Source organism: Hemitrygon akajei, chromosome 7 (assembly GCF_048418815.1).
Source record: "Hemitrygon akajei chromosome 7, sHemAka1.3, whole genome shotgun sequence".
Taxonomy (NCBI): domain Eukaryota; kingdom Metazoa; phylum Chordata; class Chondrichthyes; order Myliobatiformes; family Dasyatidae; genus Hemitrygon; species Hemitrygon akajei.
In genome coordinates this window covers 96,964,956-96,989,347 of record NC_133130.1, presented here as the reverse complement: position 1 = coordinate 96,989,347, position 24,392 = coordinate 96,964,956, and the positions used below count along the sequence as shown (strand labels likewise).

The 24,392-nt window shown below is 38.0% G+C and overlaps 1 protein-coding gene across 2 annotated transcripts in view; it reads left to right on the top strand.

Moving 5' to 3' along the window:
• The window catches only part of LOC140730717 (son of sevenless homolog 1), a 224,410-nt gene that overhangs the window by 170,197 nt on the left and 29,821 nt on the right, over positions 1–24,392 (top strand). For both annotated transcript variants that reach the window (XM_073051524.1, XM_073051523.1), the window contains exons 13-17: positions 5,085–5,188; positions 5,299–5,521; positions 6,054–6,173; positions 6,890–7,052; positions 22,408–22,525. In XM_073051524.1, coding sequence (XP_072907625.1) covers positions 5,085–5,188; positions 5,299–5,521; positions 6,054–6,173; positions 6,890–7,052; positions 22,408–22,525 — 728 coding nt within the window. The remainder of the gene's footprint in view (positions 1–5,084; positions 5,189–5,298; positions 5,522–6,053; positions 6,174–6,889; positions 7,053–22,407; positions 22,526–24,392) is intronic.

The window sequence follows — 24,392 nt, the reverse complement described above, 5'->3', positions numbered from 1 at the left end:
TTCCTAAGATGCAAGTAGTCACTGGTTAGCGCCACCTTAACTCCCACTCCGACTTCCAATTGTTTTTATGTTTCTAATCTGTTTAATCCCATTTTTATATCTATATAATTCTTAATCCACCTCAATCTATTAGCTCACAAATCCTGGTGTTATAACCATCTTGACTATATTCTAAACATATTTACCATATTGATCAGGGTCTTATTGAAAGCACCCTGAAAACATGTCCACTGGTTCCCTTTATCTATTCTGATCACATTTTCAAAGAATTCTAATAGTCATATATGATTTCCTTTTTAGAAATCCACACTAACTACCGTAGATTCCGGATTATAAGCCGCTACTTTTTTCCCACATTTTGAACAGCTTTGAACTCTGCGGCCTTTAATCCAGAGCGGCTAATACATGGTTTTTTTTCATGCCGCCTCGTAAACATTTTGCCTCGTAACAGTAGACCAATAAAATTGATGAGTAGTTCACAGAGGTCCAATGAAATTGTACGATAAATCAAGCGCACTTTCACAATTAAATTATTGTAAATCAGTCATTTGTACTCACCCTCATCAACATGGAAAATACTCGAAGAAAAGCAAGACCCGAGCGTGTCAGACCCGAGCGCATCAGTCCCGATTAGACCCGATCGCGTTACGCAAGCGCGTCAGACCCGAGCGCATCAGACCCGATTAGACCCGATCGCGTTACGCAAGCGCGTCAGACCCGATTAGACCCGATCGCGTTACGCGAGCGCGTCAGACCCGAGCGAAAACGCTGCTTTTAAGTTAAAGGCGATCAATAACTTTTCCTGGTAGGCTGCAGTATATATATTTTTACCAGTCGCTAGGAGATATTGGAATGTTGTTCGTGCTGTTCAGTAAAAAAGTATATGCAACGTAATTTGTGTTACCGATACGTATGTATATTTAAAAGTAGCGGTGCGGCCTAAAATCCGGTGCGGCCTTTACAATTAAAAAATTGATTTTATTTCTAAAATTAGAGCCAGCGGCTTTTAATCAGGTGCGCTCTGTAGTCCGGAATCTACGGTACTTAATCCTATTATTATTTTGTAAGTGTTATGTTACTCCATCATTCATTATAGAAGCCAGCATTTTCCTGATCTCTAACCTTAGGTGAACTTTAGATCATTCTCCAATTTTTTTCTCCTTTTTTAAAAAAATTTTTTAAATTAGTTTTTCAAAACATTTTACAAAATTAAAAACCCCAAATCCCAACGAGGAGCATTAATACAGTGCAAGATTAAGCATACGATAACAATATGCTACAAAGGAAGAGAATTTAACAAAAAAGCACCTAAATTAAAGACAAGTGAGCTTAGTGTCCTCCCCAAGCCCCACAACACAAGAAAAAAACAACAACTCCAGACCAACCACCACACAGTATAAAGAGTATAAGTCCAGACAGTCAAACTCCCAGACTGTGAATACACTTAGTAACAGAGGATAATAATGCCTACTACCAGAAAAAAAAGGGAGCTGAAAGCAAGGGACCGAAAAGAAGAAAAAAAAACCCTAGTCAAGAGGAAGGTTATGAAAGTACTCGATAAAAGGTCCCCAGACCTTATGGAACTTTAGATCCGAATTAAGAACTGAATAATGAATTTTTTCGAGGTCCAAGCAGACCATAATGTCGTTAAGCCACTGCGCATGAGTGGGCGGGGCAACATCTCTCCATCTAAGGAGGATCAAGCGTCTCGCCAGGAGAGAGGCAAAGGATAGTATTCGGCATTTGGTCGGACCCAGACATAAATCTGTCTCGCCCCAAAAACTGAACAGAGCAATTAAGGGGTTAGGTTCTAGGTGCTGATTCAGAATACCCGATAATGTAGTGAAGACATCTTTCCAGAATTTTTCCAAGCTAGGACAGAACCAGTACATATGGATGAGAGAGGCCACGCCCCTCTTGCATTTATCACAGAGCGGACTAATGCCAGGGTAGAATGGAGATAGTTTAGATTTAGACATATGGGCTCTATGAACAATCTTAAACTGTAAGAGGCAATGGCGAGCACAAAGGGAGGTTGAGTTAACCGATTTGAGAACTGAGTCCCAGCTCTCCTCGGATGAGATATTTAAATCCTGCTCCCAGGCCATTTTAATTTTATCCACGGGGGCCCGTCGTAAGGCTGCTAGTTTATCTCGGATAATTGAAATTAAACCTTTACCTAGTGGATTAATGGAAAGAAATAGGTCCATAGCATTTTTTGCAGGCATTTCAGGAAAGTTAGGAATTAAAGGAGCAGTAAAGTGTCGGATTTGGAGATATCTGAAAAAGTGAGCGTTAGGCAGGTTGAACTTAACGGAGAGCTGCTGAAAAGAAGCAAAGCGATTATCAATGAAGAGATCTTCAAAATGTCTAATGCCCTTCCTGTACCAAACATGGAATGCTGAATCGTACGTAGTAGGTAAAAAAAGGTGATTATGTGCGACAGGGCTAGAAACGGAAAACCCCTGGAAACCATAGCATTTCCTGAACTGAGCCCATATACGCAAAGTGTGTCTAACCAGAGGATTAGCTATTGATCTGGGCAGACTGCTAGGGAGTGCAGAGCCAAGAAGTGCAGATATAGATAATTCTTTAGTGGAGCTCAACTCCATTGCCACCCAGTTAGGGCACTCGGGTTGACCGTGGAAGAAAGACCAGAAGGCAGCACAACGTATATTAGCTGCCCAGTAATATAAGCGAAAGTTAGGTAAAGCCATGCCACCCTCTTTTTTAGATTTTTGGAGGTGTCTCCTTTCTTAAAGAATGAGGTTACCTAATTCATAGAAACAATTCCAGAATCTAGATATTTGGAGCTGAGCTGAGCATCCATCATGTATAAAGTCATCTCTTTCTAAACTCTGGCATGTTCCTTTAGAATTATTGGCTTTCAGGCTTACCAACTTCTCTACTCTATATTTTTGCCTAATAATTAATTCCTTCAGTTCCTCATTTCTCCCATTATAAATCCTGTTGTCTCTGCAAGAAACTCACATTTGTCCCTGTTAGTCTTTGCAGATTATTTGGGAAATTGATTTGCAGCTATAGTTGTCAAAGATGGTTTTTATCACCATGAATTAAACTTCAAATTTTCTCTTGGAGATATTGAATTAATATCTGTACTTTTGGTTTGAACAAGATTTGCTCATTTTTGCAAATGGTTTAATGCAGACCTAGTTCATTCATGGAAATTAATGATGTCCATGTTTCAGGTTGATTTATCACTGTGAATATCTCAGTTGCAATCAATGGAACTGGTTTATAGCTGTCCCACTGGATTGACTGCTCACAGTTCAAAATTTATTGCTTCAACATTGAAAGGCTAAAAATATTTGTGGAGCATTACTTGTGTATATTGTGTCTGGTGAGGACAGCCATTTTATGATTTAAAAAAAATTAAATTGCTTTCAATTCTTTGGCATGCACATTATCTTATCACAGATGTCCCAACTGATCAGATTTTGTACCAGTTTTCAGAAGCTTGAGTTTGCCAGAATTTCAAAGGCAACACGAGTGAATCTGCAGATGCTGGAAATAAATAAAAACACAAAATGCTGGCAGAACTTAGCAGGCCAGACAGCATCTATGAGAGGAGATAGTGACGACGTTTCAGGCCGATGAAGGAGTTCTGCCAACATTTTGTGTTGCCAGAATTTCATGTTGTTTCTTTATTTGTGGCATTAGTAAGCACTGTTTAATTTCTGGTAGTCTTGAAGTCATTTCACAGAGAACTTGATGGAACTTATGAGATCATTAGAATTGATGAGTTTGCTTTTGAAATGTTAGAACTTGGAACTACATTCTGTGGCCACTTTATTAGGTGTAGCTGTACACCTGCTTATTAATGCAAATATCTAATCTGCCTATCATGTGGCAGCAACTCAGTGCATAAATGCATGCAGACATAGTCAAGAGGTTTAATTGTTGTTCAGATCAAACATCATAATTAGGAAGAACTATGATCGAAGTGACTATGACCGTGGAATGATTATTGTTGGCAAACAGGGTGGTTTGCCTATCTCAGAAACTATTGATCTCCTGGGATTTTCACACTGAACAGACTAGAGTTTACAGAGAATGGTGCAAAAAAACATTGAATGAGCAGTAGATGTGTGGGGGAAAATGGTCCAAGGTGACAGTAACCACACATTTACAACAGTGGTGTGCAAAAGAGCATCTCTGAATGCTCACCACATTGAACCTTAAAGTGGATAGACTCTAGCAGCAGAAAACTAACATACACCCAGTGGCTACTTTTTTTAGGTACCTCATACACCTAATAACGTGGCTCCAGAGTGTACTTAGAACTTCTTTATAGACAATAAAACTAATTTTTTTTCTTTTGAAATGAGCTCCATATAACAATTACAGCACAGAAACAGGCCATCTCAGCCCTTCTAGTCCGTGCCGAACGCTTACTCTCACCTAGTCCCACCGACCTGCACTCAGCCCATAACCCTCCATTCCTTTCCTGTCCATATACCTATCCAATTTTTTTTTTAATGACAATATCGAACCAGCCTCTACCACTTCTACTGGAAGCTCGTTCCAGACAGCTGCCACTCTCTGAGTAATAAAGATCCCCCTCGTGTTACTCCTAAACTTTTGCCCCGTAACTCTCAACTCATGTCCTCTTGTTTGAATCTCCCCTCCTCTCAATAGAAAAAGCCCATCTGCGTCAACTCAATCTATCCCCCTCATAATTTTAAATACCTCTATCAAGTCCCCACTCAACCTTCTACACTCCAAAGAATAAAGACCTAACTTATTGAACCTTTCTCTGTAACTTAGGTGCTGAAACACAGGTAACATTCTAGTAAATCTCCTCTGTACTCTCTCCTTGCAACATTGTGTTGCCATGTTACATATAAAAGTTTTAGAATCTATTAAAGATGAAGGTATTATGAGTCAACATCCTTTCCTACACAAACTTACCTTGCTTTACAAATTATGCTAATTTTTGTGTAGTTGGGTGGAATACTGTGGAATAATTAAATTTATTTTAGTCAATTGAACAATGAGGCATTAATGAGAGGAGTTGCTAAAACTGCAAAACTTATTTTCTGATTTTTATTGCATTCTTTAAGAGTTCTGAACGTTTGTCGTCACTGGGTGGAACATCATTTCTATGACTTTGAAAGAGATGTAGAGTTGTTGCGTCGTCTAGAAGAATTCATTGGGACAGTTAGAGGTGAGTGCCCTAAAGTTACCAAGCATCTTCAACTTGAAAATATTTGCAAATAAAAAGTCATTTTGATAATAAAGGATAATTATAAGAACCCTCTCATGTTTGTGATGCAGGTAAAGCCATGAAGAAATGGGTTGAATCTATCAGTAAAATTATTCAGAGGAAAAAACAAGCACAAGCAAATGGACCATCACATGCTATTACATTTCAAAGTTCACCCCCATCTATTGAATGGCACATAACTAAAGTTGATCAGACTGAAGCATTTGACTTGTTGACTTTGCATCCAATAGAGATTGCAAGGCAGCTAACATTATTAGAATCAGATCTTTACAGGTAACAAGTTTTCTAATGCTGCTATTGAATATGCCTAATTTCACAGTTAGAATCACATTATTACAGTAAATAAGCAACATTAGATTTTAGTAAGATTTTAAGACAAGGTGAGTTCAGCTGTATGGCTGAACCTTCAAAATAGTAATTTTATGTTTTGCTGAAAAGCTTGTTACAAAATGTAATAGAGGACACTTAATGAAATATTGATAATTCAAGTCGGTCTAGAAGAACTTGTAAATGCTTAAAATTGTTTCAGTAATGTTTTTCGGATTATATACGTGAGATTAATTCAAAGACAGAATGCACTGGTGTTATCTGCTTTGCTCCACTGTTTTGGTTTAATAGAGCTTTAAAGTGAAAAACCAACTCTTCTTTGGACAAGATACTTACTTAAGAATGTTGTTATGTAAATAACTAATAATGCTGTAAATTGATGAATTTACACATAGCATTTGTCATGTGAAATGCTGAAGTTTGAACTGTTTATTATTACTTGGTTTTAATGATGTGATTGTATGAATATGGATTTTAGAGCTGTTCAGCCATCAGAGCTAGTAGGAAGTGTGTGGACGAAGGATGACAAAGAAATAAACTCTTCAAACCTCTTGAAGATGATACGGCATACGACCAATCTCACTTTATGGTTTGAAAAGTAAGGCATTTACATGTTTGATTACAGTCTGATAAAGTGGCAATGCGTGCAACAAGGTTCAATGCTAGAATATTTGTTAGTGATCAGCTAATGCAAGCATTTTGGGCTAACACTTGGATTCAGTACGTGGTATATTATTTTGCAATGATTAAAATTATGATTAATTCTTTTTTTATTTATACATAATATAGTTTTAGTTAATTTATTAGTTACCTCCTTTGTAAATCAAATTGCAATCAGTGCTGACTTTCCACAGATTCAAAGCTGTGTCTTACAACCATTGGTTGTATTTGTGGTAGGTCCTCTGCAATGCACTAGCTGAGGTTCATTCACTATCTAAAGCCATGCCACCATACTCTAAGGTTTAGAGAACTGGTAATGTAGACTTCTCACTAATGATGCAGGTGAACACCAAACTGGGTGGTAGGGGTCTGAGCACAATAATCTAGCCTATATTTAGGTAACATTTTCTCTGAAGACGTTTTGAGGGATTTGGATGCAGGTTGCAACGGGAATCTACTTTTGAAAACTTTAATAGCTTTGTTGATTTCCAAAGTTAATTATCAGTGACGTGCAGAAACGAATATAATTTCTTGTCTTTTGGTAACACTGTTAAATTTAATTAAGTTTTCTAAGTTTTGAATATATGAATCAAAATGTTTCTTTCTTGTTGGAATAAACTTTGTCTTAAGTTTATAATTTTTTTAAACATTCAGATGCATAGTAGAAACTGAAAATTTGGAGGAAAGAATTGCAGTGGTCAGTCGCATAATTGAGATCCTGCAGGTTTTCCAGGAGCTAAACAATTTTAACGGTGTGCTGGAAGTGGTTAGTGCCATGAATTCATCTCCTGTTTATCGACTAGATCACACATTTGAGGTATGTAATCCAGTCAAAGTTGTAATGTAATATGTAGAATTATGTGAAAAGAAAAGACTATTCTGGATAAATGGGGTACCATCATAATCATGTGAACTTGTGAATTACTTCCTGCATTACTTAATCCAGTGTTTTGTAATATGTGACTGAATGTGTAAAAGAGGAGAATGTGAATGACCATTTTCTTTTCAATTATCACTGCAACATAGCTCTCTTATAGAAACTGTTTCCCTTGATTTCTTTTGTGGAAGAAAGGTATTCTTATCCAGCTTCAAATATTAAATACAATAATTGAAGTATTATTTGTGGGGTAAACTTCATTAAAAAGTACCTTCTGGGTATGAACTTTTTAATAGGTATGCATGGTGCAATTAGTGAGTAGGATTCTATTCACAGAAAATAGAATTTTATAGTGAGGAGTAACAATTGGTCACTTTAAGTATAAGTCATTGGTATTCTGTCGTTAAATGTGCAATTTTTAAAGGACTCCTACAATGTACATTTGAAATAGGAGCGGGAGAAACTTCCTCAGCATTTGAGCTGCTCCGCTTTTCAATTAAATTTCTAACCTGATTTAAATCTCAGATTTTCATTCCTTCCTACCCAATTAACCTTTTAATCCCTGAGTTATCAAGAATCTGTCCAACTTTTCCTTAAAATTAATCAGAGTGCTTCCTCAACAAGTTCTGTGATGGAAGATGAATCTCTTTCAGTGAAAGTTTCCTCTCTCATTCATGGAACATATTGATCATAAATTAAACTTTGTGTGTTATTCTAATTATTCAAATATTGAGAAACTGGTTTGATTCAGTCACTTATTACAAAACATTGGATTAAGTAATGCGGGAAGTAATTCACAAGTTCACATGATTATGATGGTATCCCATTCTGCTTCTTAAGCTGCTACTTGCACCATGTTGGCTACTCATTAAATTTTGCAGCTCCCAGTGTATTGCCTTGGGACTTCTGCAGGTTGTGGGAAATAATGTCTCACCTTGACTTATCCTAATCCTAGCACTACTTATGATGTTAGTTATTGGACATTTACAATACACGCTGCATCCGCAAAGCAAACAGCATTATGAAGGACCCCACGCACCCCTCATACAAACTCTTCTCCCTCCTGCCGTCTGGAAAACGGCGCCAAAGCATTCGGGCTCTCACGACCAGACTATGTAACATTTTCTTCCTCTAAGCTATCAGACTCCTCAATACCCAGAGCCTGGACTGACACCTTACTGCCCTTTTGTCCTGTTTATTATTTATTGTAATGCCTGCACTGTTTTGTGCACTTTATACAGTCCTGCGTAGGTCTGTAGTCTAGTGTAGTTGTTTATTTTTCTCTGTGTTGTTTTTTTACATAGTTCAGTCTAGTTTTTGTACTGTGTCATGTAACGCCATGGTCCTGAAAAACGTTGTCTCATTTTTACTATGTACTGTACATTGCAGTTATGGTCGAAATGACAATAAAAGTGACTTGACTATTTTGCTGCCACCAAATATTTTGAGATATATGGAAGCAGTTGAGGATAAAAGTAATTTTGAAAGTTTATTTTAAAACATTAAACTTTTGTGATTAATTATAAGCAAACGTACTGTAAAATATAAGTAAAATAAAGTAACTTAAGCAAATAAAATTACATTATTACATAAAGATACAGATGGAAGTTAATGGGTGAGCATGCATTACAGTTTAAGCTTTGGTGGCATTGGAGAGCAATGACTATTTGTTTGCATCTCCAAAAGAAATCATCAAATATTCCTGTTTAGGACTACTTCAACTGAAATCTGTAGTTACAACCATAGGTATGTCAGTAAGCAACGTTTTAAGACATTTAAAAAAGCAGTCTATCCACAAAATTGGTAAACTCTGGACTGTAGAGTATCCACATACCAAGTGCAGTTTCCTCATAAGAAAACACAGCCAAGGTGATGGGCAGCAGATAAAACTGAATCACGGGGTCCAGAGGGTTGCCACTTCCTCAAATCCTCTGGAGAATAAAATTGAAAGCCTCAGTACAAGACTGTAGTACCTCAAGGAGGAATCAGAGGAGTCAGCACACTTTGACCACTGTTATACTACCATCAAGATCGTCTACCATGCCATCCCACGCCTGTACTTTGGCAAGTCCAATCATCTAGTCTATTTCTATTCTCATTATACAGAGACTGAGGGCCACAGGACCAGTAGTGAGGACCTCAAAGGTATGGTCAAGCGAGGCAGAGGTGCTATGTTAGAGTTTGCAGACCGTTACTTCCTACAATGCAAAACCTAACATCATAAATGGCTGTGATGCGTCACTCCCCAATGAGCTGAACACCTTTTGTGCACGCTGTACTTTGAATCGGAGAATAAAGCTATAGCTGTGCAAATCCCTGCAACATCTTTCATGAGGGTGAGCCCTCGCGAAGATCAGGCACCGATGGTGTAACTGGTACCTGTGCTCAAGAAGATCAGGGTGAACTGCCTCAAGAACTATGGCCCAGTACCATTCATATCTACTGACGCAAAGTGCTTTGAGAGATTAGTCATGGTTGAAATTAACTCCTACCCAAGGAAAGACTTGGACCTGTGTCACAATAGTGTCATAGAGAAATACAACACAGAAACAGGTCCTTTGGCCCATCTAGTCCATGCTAAAACCATTTAAACTGCCTACTCCCAATGACCTGCACTTGCACAATAACTCTCCATATCCCTACTATCCATGTACCAATCCAAGCTTCTCTTAAACATTTAAATCGAGCTCACAAAGACCACTTTTGCTGTTGGCTTATTCCACACTTTCACAACCCTCTGAGTGAAGAAGTTTCCCCGCATGTTCCCCTTAAACTTTTCACCTTTCATCCTTAAGCAATGACCTCTGGTTGTAGCCCCAACCAACCTCAGTAGAAAAGGCCTGCTACCCTATCTATACCGCTCATAATTTTGTATACCTCTATCAAATCTCCTCTTGGTCCACACTTGTCATTATCATTTCTGATACCATTCCCCAATTTAGAATCTCAACCCACAAACCAGACCTATCTCTTTACATATTTACTTTGAAACTAATGGCATTATGGTCCCTGGAAGCAAAGTGTTCCCTACACAAACTTCTGTAACTTGCCCAGTCTTATTCCCTAATAGTAGATACAGTATCACACACTCTCTCATAGGGACATCTTAGGAATTTTTCCTGAACACACTTAACAAACTCTATTTCATCGAGTCCTTTTACAGAATAGGATTCTCAGTCAGTGCGTGGAAAGTTAAAATCGCTTACTATATAACCTTATGTTTCTTGCAACAGCCTGCGATCTCTTTACAAATTTTTTCCTCCAAATCCTGTGGACTGTTGGGTGGTCTGTAATATAGCCCTATTAACGTTGTCATACCTTTCTTATTTCTCAGTTCAACCTATAACACCTCACTAGTTGAGTTCTCTAGTTTGTCCTGATGGAGCACTGCTGTGATGTTTCCCCGATTAGTAATCCACCCCTCCTGCTTTAATCCCTCCCACTGTCACGTCTAAAACAACGAAACACAGGAATACTGAGCTGCCAGTCCTGCCTCTCCTGCAACCAAGTCTTAGTAATGGCTACAACGTCATAATTCCAGGTGTTGGTCCATGCCCCAAGCTCATCCGCCTTTCCTGCAATACTTCTTACATTGAAATATATGCAGCTCAAGACACTAGTCCTATGTTCAACCTTTCGATTCCTGACTTTGAGGTCTTATCAAAATCTGCCTCCATAACCTCACTACTAACTGTTCTGGCACTCTGATTCCGTCTCCCTGCAATTCTAGTTTAAACCCCATCATGCAATATTTAACATGCCTTTCCACTAGGAAGTAGATCAACAGTGGATGCAACCTCTTGAATCTGGATGAGTATCCCGCAGTTGTTACCGACTTTGTTAAAACCTGTCTGGATGAGTATGTGTCTTACGAAAACCTGCTGTACATTCCTAAACCAAAAGCTGTGGAGTTTCGTCATCTGCTGATGGCAAAATCTGTGGCATTTAAATCTGGCGACCCAGCTCTGTATAAGAAATCCAGGTATGACTTGTGGAGGGCTATTTCAAGAGCTAAGAAGCAATTCTGAGTGAGATTGGAGGCAACATCAGATGCACGTCAACTCTGGCAAGGTTTGCGAGACATTACTTCCTACAAAGCGAAACCCAATAGCATGAATGGCAGTGGTGCTTCACTACCAGATGAGCTCAACGTCTTTTATGCCCAGTTTGAAAGAGAAAATAAAACTACAGTTGTGAAGATCCTCGCTGCACCCGGTGACCCTGTGATCTCTGTCTCGGAGGCCAGTGTCAGGCTATCTTTCAGAAGGGTAAACCCTCACAAGATGGCAGGCCCCAATAGAGTACCTGCTTAGGCCCTGAAAACTTCTACCGACCAATTGGCAGGTGTGTTCAAGGACATTTTCAGCCTCTCACTGCTACAATAGAAGTTCCCACCTACTTCAAAAGAGCACCAGTGCTCAGGAAGAGCAGGGTGAGCTACCTTAGTGACTATTGTCCGGTACCACTCACATCTATGATGATGAAATGCCTTGAGAGGTTGGTCATGGCTAGAATCATCTGCTGCCTCACTAAAGACCTAGACCCATTGCAATTTGCCTATCACCACAATCAGTCTACATCAAATGCAATCTCAATGGTTCTTCACACAGCCTTGGATCACCTGGACAATACAAACACCTATGTCAGGATGCTGTTCATTGACTATTGCTCAGTGTTCAACACCATCATTCCTACAGTTTTGATCAAAAAACTACAGAACCTGGACCTCTGTTCCTCCCTCTGCAACTGGATCCTCACTGACGATCAACACTGGTGCACCTCAGGAATGTGTGCTTAGCTCACTGCTCTATTCTCTACACCCATTACTGTGTGGCTAGGCATAGCTGAAATAGCATCTATGAATTTGCTGATGATTGTTGGTAGAATTTCAGATGGTGACAAAAGGCCATACAGGAGCGAGATTGTGGTAAACTATGTATATCTGTCTGGACACGCCCCTCTGCTGACTGCTCCTATGGCTCCTCCCACAGACCCCTGTATAAAGGCGATTGGAGGCACTGCTCCTCCCTCAGTCTCCAGGATGTAGTGGTCTCGTTTGCTGCTAATAAAAGCCAATCGAGGTCTCAAGATGGCGCTCATGGAGTAAACCGCTTCTAGGCTTTGCTCCAAACCTTTTACGTCTTTTTAACCTACAAACACCCCTTAAAGGATCTTCTTATACTTATTCTAAAGGGGTCTAAACATACAGAATTTTTCTTTTTAACTATTTGAATTATTCTCAACTTGCTGAAATGTCTAGAGCAAAAGAATCGAAACAGACGAAAGAACCGATAACTTTAGAAACAATTGTGAAGCTTATAGAAGACAAATTTGAAGAACTGGAGAGAAAAATAACTGTAAAGCTTTTTCAGTTTGATGAGCGTTTGAAACTGGTTGAAGAAAAGCTCCAGACACTTTCACTGGAATCACAAAAACAACAAGCAAGTATTTTGGCTCTTGAAGAAGCCGCTCGCAAGAAAGATCGTATAATTGAAAAAATACAAGAAGAGCAAACTTCGACTTCTCAACAGATGGATCGTTATAAAGTTAAAATTACTGATTTGGAAAATCGCTCTCGAAGACAAAATCTTCGATTAATTGGGATTCCGGAAAAATTTGAGAGCGGTGATCTTACTGTTTTCTTCTCTAAATTTCTAATGGATGTCTTGGGTCCAGAGGTACTGGACTCTCTCCCGGTAATCGATCGGGCACACCGTGTCTCCCGTTTTCGATCTGATTCAAGTTTGAAACCACAACATGTAATTCTCCGGATCCATTACCCTCATACCAAAGAACGTTTGATTCGGGCAGCTCGGAAAAAGGGTATGAATGATCAGCTATCAAGAGTTTAAATTTCGCATTCTGGAAGATCATAGCCCTGAAGTCTTAAGGGCAAGAATGGCTTTTAGATCGGTTATGTCGAAATTTCACCAGAAAGGCTGCAAGCAAGCGCTGTTATTTCCAGCACACTTGAGAGTCACTCTTGAGGACGGAACTTTTCGGCTGTTTAAATCTCCAGCGGATGCTCAAAGTTTCCTGGAACAATGACATTCTATTGGGCTGACTAATGTAATTTAGCCTATAGATTTGGATCTGTTACAGAATGATGTTTGGTTTTTTTTGGGTATGGCTTACATGTATTTCTTATATACGGTTAAAGCTCTTTTTGCTGGGTTTATTTTGACTTTATTATTTTTCCATATTATTAATCTATTAGCGTTGAAAATAACTTATTAGGGGTTTTTTTTCCTTTTTGCTTTTCTTTTTAAGCTGATATACGCTTTTTTATACTCTTAACATTTAAATATTAAGATTTTTAAAAAAAATAAAATGTCGTTTCTTCTTCCCGACAGACTTTAGTGCTTGGAACGTCATATCTGTTTTGATGTGTTTGAAAGTTTTAAACTTTCATTTAAAATACCAATCCAGTATTAGTCATTTATGGGTTTTATCATTTTAATTCTTTTTTAACCCTTTTGTTTATATACATTTATAATACTAATTTTATATTTTAACTTTTGTTGCACCAACCCTCTCTTATAATGTGGATTGTTTGTATTTTTTTTAACTTTGTTGTGTCTGAGTTGCCATCTTGAGACACGGGAGTAATTTTAGTATTAGATTGCTTGCTTGCCTCTTTTTGGCTTTTTTCCTGGGGTTTTGAGGGTGGAGGGAGGGGGATTTTTCTTTTTTCTTTTCTTTTTGCTTGCTTTCTGCTTAGTTTTATTTCATGGGCTTATATGAAACTACAAAAATGGTCGCAGTGCCGTGACTTCCGGTTTCTCTTTGAACTTACTTCCTTCTTCCGGGTTCATGAGTTCGCTTTTTTTTCAAACTTATGTGTTAATTGTAATAAATATTGTCAATATGGATAGGACTATTAACTTTGTTTCTTGGAATACTAATGGTTTAAATCATCCGATCAAACGGAAAAAAACATTCAAAGTATTCCATAGAATGAATGCTAATGTTATTTTTGTACAAGAGACTCATGTAAGGAAGGTGGATAGTCAACGGTTGTTTAGGTTTTGGAAGGGCCAACAGTATCACTCAAATTCGCAAGCCAAAGTAAGAGGTGTTTCCATTTTTATAGATTCATCAACTTCTTTTATACATCATGAAACAATTTCAGATCCGCAAGGTAGATTTTTGCTTATTACTGGTCTACTTTTTAATCAAAAAGTTGTTTTAGTTAATGTTTATGCTCCAAATACTGATTGTCCTGAATTTTTTAAATGTTTATTTACATCCTTTCCTAATTTGAATCAATATAGATTGATAATGGGTAGGGATTTTAACTGTTGTTTAAACTCTTTGATGGATAGATCCAAGCCCACCCAAACTCTTCCGAATAAATCAGCTTCTCTCATTAACTCTTTTATGATTGATTCAGCTATTTGTGAAATTTGGCGTTTTTTACACCCTAATGACAGAGTTTTCATACTTTTCCCATGTTTACCATAATTACTCAAGAATTGATTACTTTTTCATTGATCACCATTTACGTACAGATGTTATGGATTGTAAATATAGATAGATAGATAGATACTTTATTCATCCTCATGGGGAAATTCAACATTTTTTCCAATGTCCCATACACTTATTGTAGCAAAACTAATTACATACAATACTTAACTCAGTAAAAATATGATATGCATCTAAAATCACCCTCTCAAAAAAGCATTAATAATAGCTTTTAAAAAGTTCTTAAGTAGTTTACTTAAATACATTGAGTCCTAACCCCGGCACTTTAACATATCTTACTCCTGGCGGTTGAATTGTAAAGCCGAATGGCATTGGGGAGTATTGATCTCTTCATCCTGTCTGAGGAGTATTGCATCAATAGCAACCTGTCGCTGAACCTGCTTCTCTGTCTCTGGATGGTGCTATGTAGAGGATGTTCAGGGTTTTCCATAATTGACCGTAGCCTACTCAGTGCCCTTCGCTCTGCTACCGATGTTATACTCTCCAGTACTTTGCCCACGACAGAGCCCGCCTTCCTTACCAGCTTATTAAGACGTGAGGCGTCCCTCTTCTTAATGCTGCCTCCCCAACACGCCACCACAAAGAAGAGGGCGCTCTCCACAACTGACCTATAGGACATCTTCAGCATCTCACTACAAACATTGAATGACGCCAACCTTCTAAGGAAGTACAGTCGACTCTGTGCCTTCCTGCACAAGGCATCTGTGTTGGCAGTCCAGTCTAGCTTCTCGTCTAACTGTACTCCCAGATACTTGTAGGTCTTAACCTGCTCCACACATTCTCCATTAATGATCACTGGCTCCATATGAGGCCTAGATCTCCTAAAGTCCACCACCATCTCCTTGGTCTTGGTGATATTGAGACGCAGGTAGTTTGAGTTGCACCATATCACAAAGTCCTGTATCAGTTTCCTATACTCTTCTTCCTGTCCATTCCTGACACACCCCACTATGGCCGTGTCATCAGCGAACTTCTGCACATGGCAGGACTCCGAGTTATATTGGAAGTCTGATGTGTACAGGGTGAACAGGACCAGAGAGAGCACGGTCCCCTGCGGCGCTCCTGTGCTGCTGACCACTGTGTCAGACCTACAGTCTCCCAACCGCACATACTATCTGTCAAGTAGTCCACTATCCAATCCACCATGTGAGAGTCTACTCCCATCTCCGTTAGTTTGTGCCTTAAGATCTTGGGCTGGATGGTGTTAAAGGCACTAGAGAAGTCAAGGAATGTAATCCTCACAGCACCACTGACCCCATCCAGGTGAGAGAGGGATTTGTGCAGCAAATACGTGATAGCATCCTCCACTCCCACCTTCTCCTTATACGCAAACTGAAGAAGATCCCGGGCGTGCCTGGTTTGTGGTCTCAGATTCTGTATTATCAGCCGCTCCATGGTCTTCATCACATGCGACGTCAAGGCAACAGGTCTGAAGTCATTCAACTCCTTTGGTTGTGGTTTCTTCGGTACCGGGACAATACAGGATATTTTCCACTGTCTGGGTACTCTTCTCTGCTCCAGGCTCATGTTGAAGATGCGCTGTAGTGGTTCTCCCAGCTCAGTCGCACAGGCCCTCAGTAATCGTGGGGATACTCCATCCGGTCCAGCCGCCTTGCTGGTACAGATCTTCCTCAGTTGACCTTCCTCAATATGACTCTATTACCATATCTGATCATGCACCTTTGAAGTTATCTATTAAGATGACGGATTCATATATTAATACTAAAGGTTGGAGGTTTAATCCTGTTTTATTGCAGGATTCTGACTTTGTCAACTTTATTAAACAGCAAATTGATTTGTTTTTCTCAACAAATTTTACAGCAGAGATCTCTAGTGGAACTTTGTGGGATACTTTTAAGGCATATATTCGTGGACAGATTATTTCATATTCTACTGGAGTTAGGAAACGAACTAATTCTAAAATATTAACACTAATAAAATCAAAGCAATTGGCAAGATTTATTCAATGACCCCCAGCAAAGAACTTTATAAAGAAAGAGTGGAACTTCAAATGGAGCATAGCTTACTATTATCCTCCTCGATTGAAAGTCAGTTAATTAAATCAAAAGCCCAATTCTATATATATGGAGATAAGTCTGGTAAATTACTAGCTAACCAATTGAAAATTGCTTCGGATAAACGACAGATTACTAGGATTCGTAAACAAGATGGTACTTTGACGATCGATCACAAAGAGATAAATAAAGCCTTTCAAGATTTTTATAATTCCTTATATCAATCAGAATGTACTAAGGACTCTTCTATAATAAATGAATTTTTAAGGAAATTGAATATTCCAAAAGTAACTGTTGAGGATAGTGTATTTTTGGATACACCTATTACGGAGTCTGAAATAGAAAAGGCTATTTTTTCAATGAATTCGGGTAAAGCTTCTGGTCCAGATGGTTTTTCTACATAATTTTTAAAATCTTTTTCTTCCATACTTTCTCCTTGGCTTTGTAAAATTTTTAAAGATGCATTAAGTATAGGCAAACTACCACAATCTTTTTATGAAGCTTCTATTTCTTTAATTCTTAAAAAAGATAAAGACCCTACTGAATGCGCATCCTATCAGCCTATATCCTTGTTGAATACGGATTTTAAGATTTTTAGTAAAATTTTGGCTATTAGATTAGAAAATATATTACCTCAAATTATTTCTGAAGATCAGACTGGATTTATTAAAAATCGCTATTCATCTTTTAACATTAGAAAATTAATTAATATTATTTATACCTCTTCATCTAAAATACCAGAATGTGTCATTTCTTTAGATGCCGAAAAAGCATTTGATAGAGTCGAATGGCCATATTTATTTAATACAATGCAACATTTTAATTTTAGTTCAAAATTTATATCATGGATTAAATTAATGTAGCATAAACCCTTAGCTTCGGTTTTTACCAATAATCAAAGATCCCCTTTTTTTCAGCTATTTCGTGGTACAAGGCAAGGTTGTCCTTTTAAGTCCTTTATTATTTGACATTGCTTTAGAACCCTTGGCTATAGCTATTCGTGAATCACCCAATATTTTCGGTATTACCCGTGGGGAGACAACGTATAAGGTATCATTATATGCGGATGACTTGTTGTTATATATATCTGACCCTGAAAGATCTATTCCTGCTATTTCTTCTTTGCTCGCTCAATTTAGTAACTTTTCTGGTTATAAATTGAATTTTAATAAGAGTGAACTATTTCCATTAAATATGCATGTTCCAATTTATAATCATGTACCTTATAGAATTGTTATAGATTATTTTACTTATTTAGGTATTAAAATTACTAAAAAACATAAAGATTTATTTAAAATTAATTTTCTACCTTTAATCGATCAAATTAAGCAACTTGCTAATAGGTGGTCTCCACTATCTTTGTCTTTGGTAGGCAGAGTTAATGCCATTAAGATGATGATACTACCTAAATTTTTATATTTATTTCAAGCATTACCAATTTTTATTCCTAAATCTTTTTTTGATATGGTTGACTCTAAAATATCTTCTTATTTGTGGCAGACCAAAAATCCTAGACTAGGCAAAAAATATTTACAGAAGCCTAAGAAGGAGGGCGGCTTGGCTCTACCAAACTTAAGATTTTACTATTGGGCAGTTAATATACGGTATTTAATATTCTGGACACAAGAATCGACTACAGCTGCTTGCCCACAATGGGTAAATTTGGAATTTAAATCTGTGCAAGATTTTTCACTGATCTCAATCGTAGGATCTTCACTTCCTTTTTCGTTATTCAAAATGAATAAACAGATAACTAATCCCATAGTCAAGTATACATTACGAATTTGGTTTCAATTTTGTAAATTTTTTGGCTTGAATAAGTTTATGCTGTCATGTCCTATAATATCTAACTACTTCTTTCGGCCTTCATCTATAGATCAAGCTTTTCTTTTATGGAAAACAAAAGGTATAACATGTTTTCGTGATTTGCAAGTCAGAAATTTTCTGTATAATGAATTAAAGTCTTTTTCGAAAGAATGTCCATTGGACATTACAGAAAGAATTTTAGCCCTCAATCCTTGTCAAAAGGGTTTAGTAGCTATCATTTATAATATGATTATGAGTGTACAGCCAGATGTATCAGAAAAAATTAAGAAGAAATGGCAAGAAGAATTGCATTGTCCTATATCTACTGAGCAATGGGAAAAAATTTTATCATTGGTAAATTCGTCCTCTATTTGTGCTAAACATGCCCTAATACAATTTAAGGTTGTACATAGAGCTCACATGTCTAAAGATAAACTTGCTCGATTTTATTCTTATGTTAATTCAACCTGTGACAGATGTCATTCTGATGTTGCTTCATTGACTCATATGTTTTGGTCTTGTCCTTGTTTACAAAATTATTGGAAAGATATTTTTAATATTATATCAAGAGTTTTAAATATCAATTTCCAACCGCATCCTTTTACTGCAATTTTTGGTTTACCAATGACAGATAATAATCGTCTATCCGCTTCATCTCAACGAATGATTGCATTTGTTACATTAATGGCTAGAAGATCTATTTTACTGAATTGGAAAGAAATTAACCCTCCAACTGTATTTCAGTGTTTTTCTCAAACTATTTCTTGTTTGAGTTTAGAAAAAATTAGAAGCGTGGTTTTTGATTCCTCAGTTAAATTTGAGGAAACTTGGAGACCATTTATTCAACATTTTCATATGAGTTAAATGGTCTGATCCTTAACCTTACTGTTATTATCCTTAATTATTTGGATGGAGGTTCGGAGATATCGGCACTACTGTATGTATTTAACATTATGCAATTGCCCATGTTGGTTAGTTTTTTTAAAGTTTTCTTTTAGTTTTTTGGGGGTTTTTTTTTTCTCTTTTTCGATTCTTCTACATTAATACTATGAGTTTGGGAGGCCTTATATATTGATTATTACATATCTGATTGTCTATTTAAACTATTAATTATGTACTCTCAAATGTTTTGTATTCATATTTCACTTATGTTTTTCTTAAAATTAATAAAAAGATTTAAAAAGAAAGAAAAGAAAGCCTATCGTTCACCTCCCGTCTCCGAGAGTTATTGATGGTGCATCAGAGATATACCAGTTAGTTGAATGGTGTCACAGCAACAACCTTGCACTCAATGTCTGTAAGACCAAAGAGCTGATTTTGGACTTCAGAAAATGTAGGATGAGGGAACATGAACCAATCCTCATAGAGGGATCAGAAGTGGAGTGAGTAAGCACCTTCAATTTCCTGGGTGTCAAGATCGCTCAGGATCTAACCTGGTCCCAGCATATCAATGCAGCTACAAGGAAGTGAAGACATCAACTATACTTCATTAGGAGTTGGAAGAGATTTGGTTTGTTAGCTCAAACTTCTACGGATATACTACGGAGAGTATTTTGGCAGGCTGCATCACGGTCTGGTATGGGGGGGCTAATGCATGGGATTAAAAGAAGTTACAGAAAGTTGTAAAATTAGCCATTTCCATCATGGGTACTAGTCTCCATAGTTTCCAAGACATCTTCAAGGAGTGGTGCCTCAGAAAGGTGGTGTACATTATTAAGGACTGTCATCATCCGAGACATGCCCCTTGTCATCGTTACCATTGGGAAGGAGGTACAGAAGTCTGAAGGCACATGCTTAGCGATTCAGAAACAGCTTCTTCCCCTCTGCCATTGGATTCCTAAATTGCATAAGCACTACCTCACCTGTTTTAATTATTTCTGTTTTTGAACTATTTTTAATTTAACTATTTAATGTACATATATTTACTGCAGTTTATTTTTTGTATATAATCATGTATTGTACTGCTACGTTAAGTTAACAAATTTCATGACGTATGCCGGTGATATTAAACCTGATTCTGATTCATTGGCCCTCTGCTCGGCCTTGGACCACCTGGACAACAGCAATACCTATGTCAGGCTGCTGTTTATTAATTACAGTTCAGCATTCAATGCCATCACCCTCTCGGTACTGATCAAAACCATTTAAAACCCAGGCCTTTGTACTTCCCTCTGCACCTGGATCCTTGACTTTGTCTTTGGGAGTCCACAGTCAGTGTGGGTCACAGAAAGTCGTCACAGGTGTGCCTCAAATATATGTGCCTACTGCTCTACCTTTTCTTCATGCATGACTGTGTGGCTAGGCACAGTGCAAACGGCATCTATAAATTCGCTGATGATACAACTGTTGTCGATAGAATCTCAGATGGTGATGAGGCTTACAGGAGTGAGATAGATCAGCTGGTTGAGTGGTTTCACAACCACAACCTTGCACTCATCATCGGTAGGACCAAGAAACTGATTGTGAACTTCAGGAAGGGAATTCAGCCCAGAGTGTCGTGAATTTGTGAAATTTATTACCACAGGCAGCTTTGGAGTTTTTAAGGCAGACCTTGATAAGTTTTTGCTTGGACATGGCATCAAAGGTTATGAAGAGAAGACTGGGGAGTGCAGCTGAGGAGGGGGTATAAAGGATCTGCCATGATTAAATGGTGGAACAGGCTCGATGGGCCAGATGGCCTAATTCTGCTCCCATGTCTTATGGTCGTATGGAAATCAATGGAACACACACCAGTCCTCATCAAGGGTTCAGCAGTGGGAAGAGTGTGCATTTTCAAGTAACTAGGTGTCTACACCTCTGAAGATCTATTTTGGAACCAACATATCGATGCAGTTACAAAGAAGGCATGTTTCTGGCTATATTTCATTAGAAGTTTGAGGAGAAATGGTATGTCACCGAAGACTCTAGCAAATTTCAACAGAGAGGAGAGCACTCTGACTGGTTGCATCACCATCTAGTATGGAGGGGGGAAAACCTACCATTCATCATTAAGGACCCTTACCATCCAAGACATGCCCTCTTTTCATTATTTCCATCAGGGAGGAGGTACAGGAGTCTGCTCATAAAACACTCAAATGTTTTATGAGCAGCTTTTTCGCCTCTGGCATCAGATCTCTGAACAGCCCATGAACATTACCTAACTACTTATGCACTACTGAGATAGATAGATTATAGATATAGATATACACACACACACATATACACATACATATTTGTGTGTGTGTGTTTCTTATTGTATATTTTATATGTTGCATTGTACTGCTGCCACAAAACAACAAATTTCAAGACAAATATTAGTGATAATAAATCTGGTGCTGATCCTCAAAATTTGAGCTTGAAGCCAACAGATGTTAAGTTATATTATCTGTGCTGGGGATTTGGACAGTGTACTAGGAATTTTGCTCAAAAACTACCTTGTGCAGCATTTTGTAATGGGAACCATCACTGGCAGTGACATTAAAATGATGCATTAAATCAAGCATGAAGCTAAGAGCTGTTTCTAACCATTTATAAAATGTTGTTATGCCATCATGACTTATGCCCCAAATTGTCACTGGACTTAAGGTAAAAGGAGATGGTGGAAATAAATAAGAACTGCAATAAAAAGCCACTTTTATTTACCTGTGGGAAAAGATAAAAGTGATTAGTTTTCTATTTGCTAAACAAAATAAATTTAAGAAAGGGGAGAATTTTTGAAAGCAAAGTGATTACATTTGGAATCAAAATGTATTTTGTCCAATCAAAAATCCACAAATTAGCAATAATTTGGGAAATACCTTCATACTAGGTTGTCGACGTTTTCCATGTACAGTAATGCAGTACAGCAACTACTAAGTTCATTTATTCAAAAGACAACTAGGTTGAGTCCAAATTTAATCTAGACTAAATTAATATATTTGGGTATGCAAATATACAATGTAGATGTTGGAAGTTGGTTGAACCAAAAGGAATTCCTTAATCCTGATTGCTCTGTTTGTTTGGTTTCATAGCAAATACCAAGTCGGCAAAAGAAAATTTTGGAGGAAGCTCATGAATTGAGTGAAGATCACTATAAAAAGTATTTGGCCAAACTCAGATCCATTAACCCTCCATGTGTGCCTTTCTTTGGTAGGCTGTGATTTTTTTAATTCCTTGATGTACTATATGTATTATAGGTATTTGTATTATTGTTTAGTAAACCACAGCAATGGGATGAGAAATTTCATATGAATCTTGTATTTGTTTATATTTTATCTGGAGAAACTCTTCCTCCTACATTGTCTTTTCTAAGTTAAAGTAATCTAATAAGGGCAAGCTGACTATTTTGAATTAGAGCTAGCTTTGGAGAGATGGCAGATTATTTCCAATGTAGGAACTATGAAGTTACCCACTTTGGTGCAGCTCCCCTACAACTGCAGCAGTGCAAATTTGACCCTGACCTCTTGTGCTGTCTGTGTGAATTTTGCACATTCGCCCCATAATTGCATAGGTTTCCACCTGCTGCAGTGGTGACCGTAGACATATGAGAAGAATTATGCCATTTGGCCCATCAAGTTTACTGCCCCATTCAATCATGGCTCAACCCATTTCTCCTGCCTTCTTCCTCTAACCATTGACACCCTTACAAATCAAGAACCTATTAACATCTGCTTTAAATATTATCCATTGAGTTGACTTCCACAGCTGTCCGTGGCAATGAATTCCATGGATTTACCACCCTCTGAAATTTCTCAGCACCTCTGTTTCAAAGGAATGTCCTTCTATTCTGAGACTGTGCCCTCTGTAGATTTTCCCACTGTTGGAAACATCCTCTCCATGTCCACTCTGTTTGGGCCTTTCAATATTTGGTAGTTTTTTATGAGATCCCTCCTCATTCTTCAAAACTCCAAGGGGTACAGGCCCACAGCCATTGAATACTCCTCATCTGTTAACCTTTTCATTCCTGAGATCAATCTTGTAAACCTTTTCTGGACCCTCTCCAATATCCTTTCTTAGATATGGTGCCCAAAATGGTTCACCATGCTATTGGTATGGTACAACCAGTGTCTTATAAAGCCTCAGCATTATATCCTTGCTTTTTTTATTTTGGTCCTCTCAAAATGACAGAGATGTGCTGATAGTTAATAGGCCACTGTAAAAAAAAATCTCTTGGTACTTTTAAGCAGACAAGGGGAGCTGATGGGCTTGCAAGAATGAATAGGTTGTATGGCTACAAGGAATGAAGGAGGGAGGAATGGAGCTGATGAGGCTGTTCAGCTGGGAACCAACGCTGACCTAATGGCCTGAATGCCATCCTTCTGTATTGTCATAAACAAGTTATGACATTGTAACATGCAGGTATTTCATTAATCTATTCAGTTGGTCTATCTCCAGTCATACTAAAGTGTTATTCGTAGTTTGACTCAGACAATAGTATTGTACCACTGCAAAGGTTTGCTCAGCTTCAGTCATCCGTAGCAAAGTATTTGCAAAAGGGAAAGCAGGTAACGGCAGTTCTTGCATGCAACGTGACAGCTCAGTATATTAATGCGCTATAAAATCTGTGAGTTTGGTGAGAAGTAACGTACACCACATTGCAGAAGAGTCCTGATGAGGTAAGTTCTTAGCTCTCACTGATGTTTGCACACTCTACCTCAGTGTTGTAGATAAGTTGAAAACTGATACAGCTATATATTGGGCTTTAAAAGGCACAAGGACAATTTTGGTGTGCCAATCCTCATCATGTTCTTGTAATACACTTAATTGTACTCCACCTCAACTTTTAATCCAAGATCTTACACGGGGTGGGGGGGGGGGGGCTTTTATAATTATTTAATATTTACTTGAATTTTAAGGTTTTTAAATGTCTTTGAACATCAGAAGCTTTTAAAAACTGTAAAAGAAAAAAATCAACTAGATTTTACTGCCCACAAAGCCCTGTCCCAGATTCTGTTGGCGATCAAAAGGTGTGGTGAACGTTTCAAGGTTGTGACGCCTGAGACTGTTGAACTGTGGA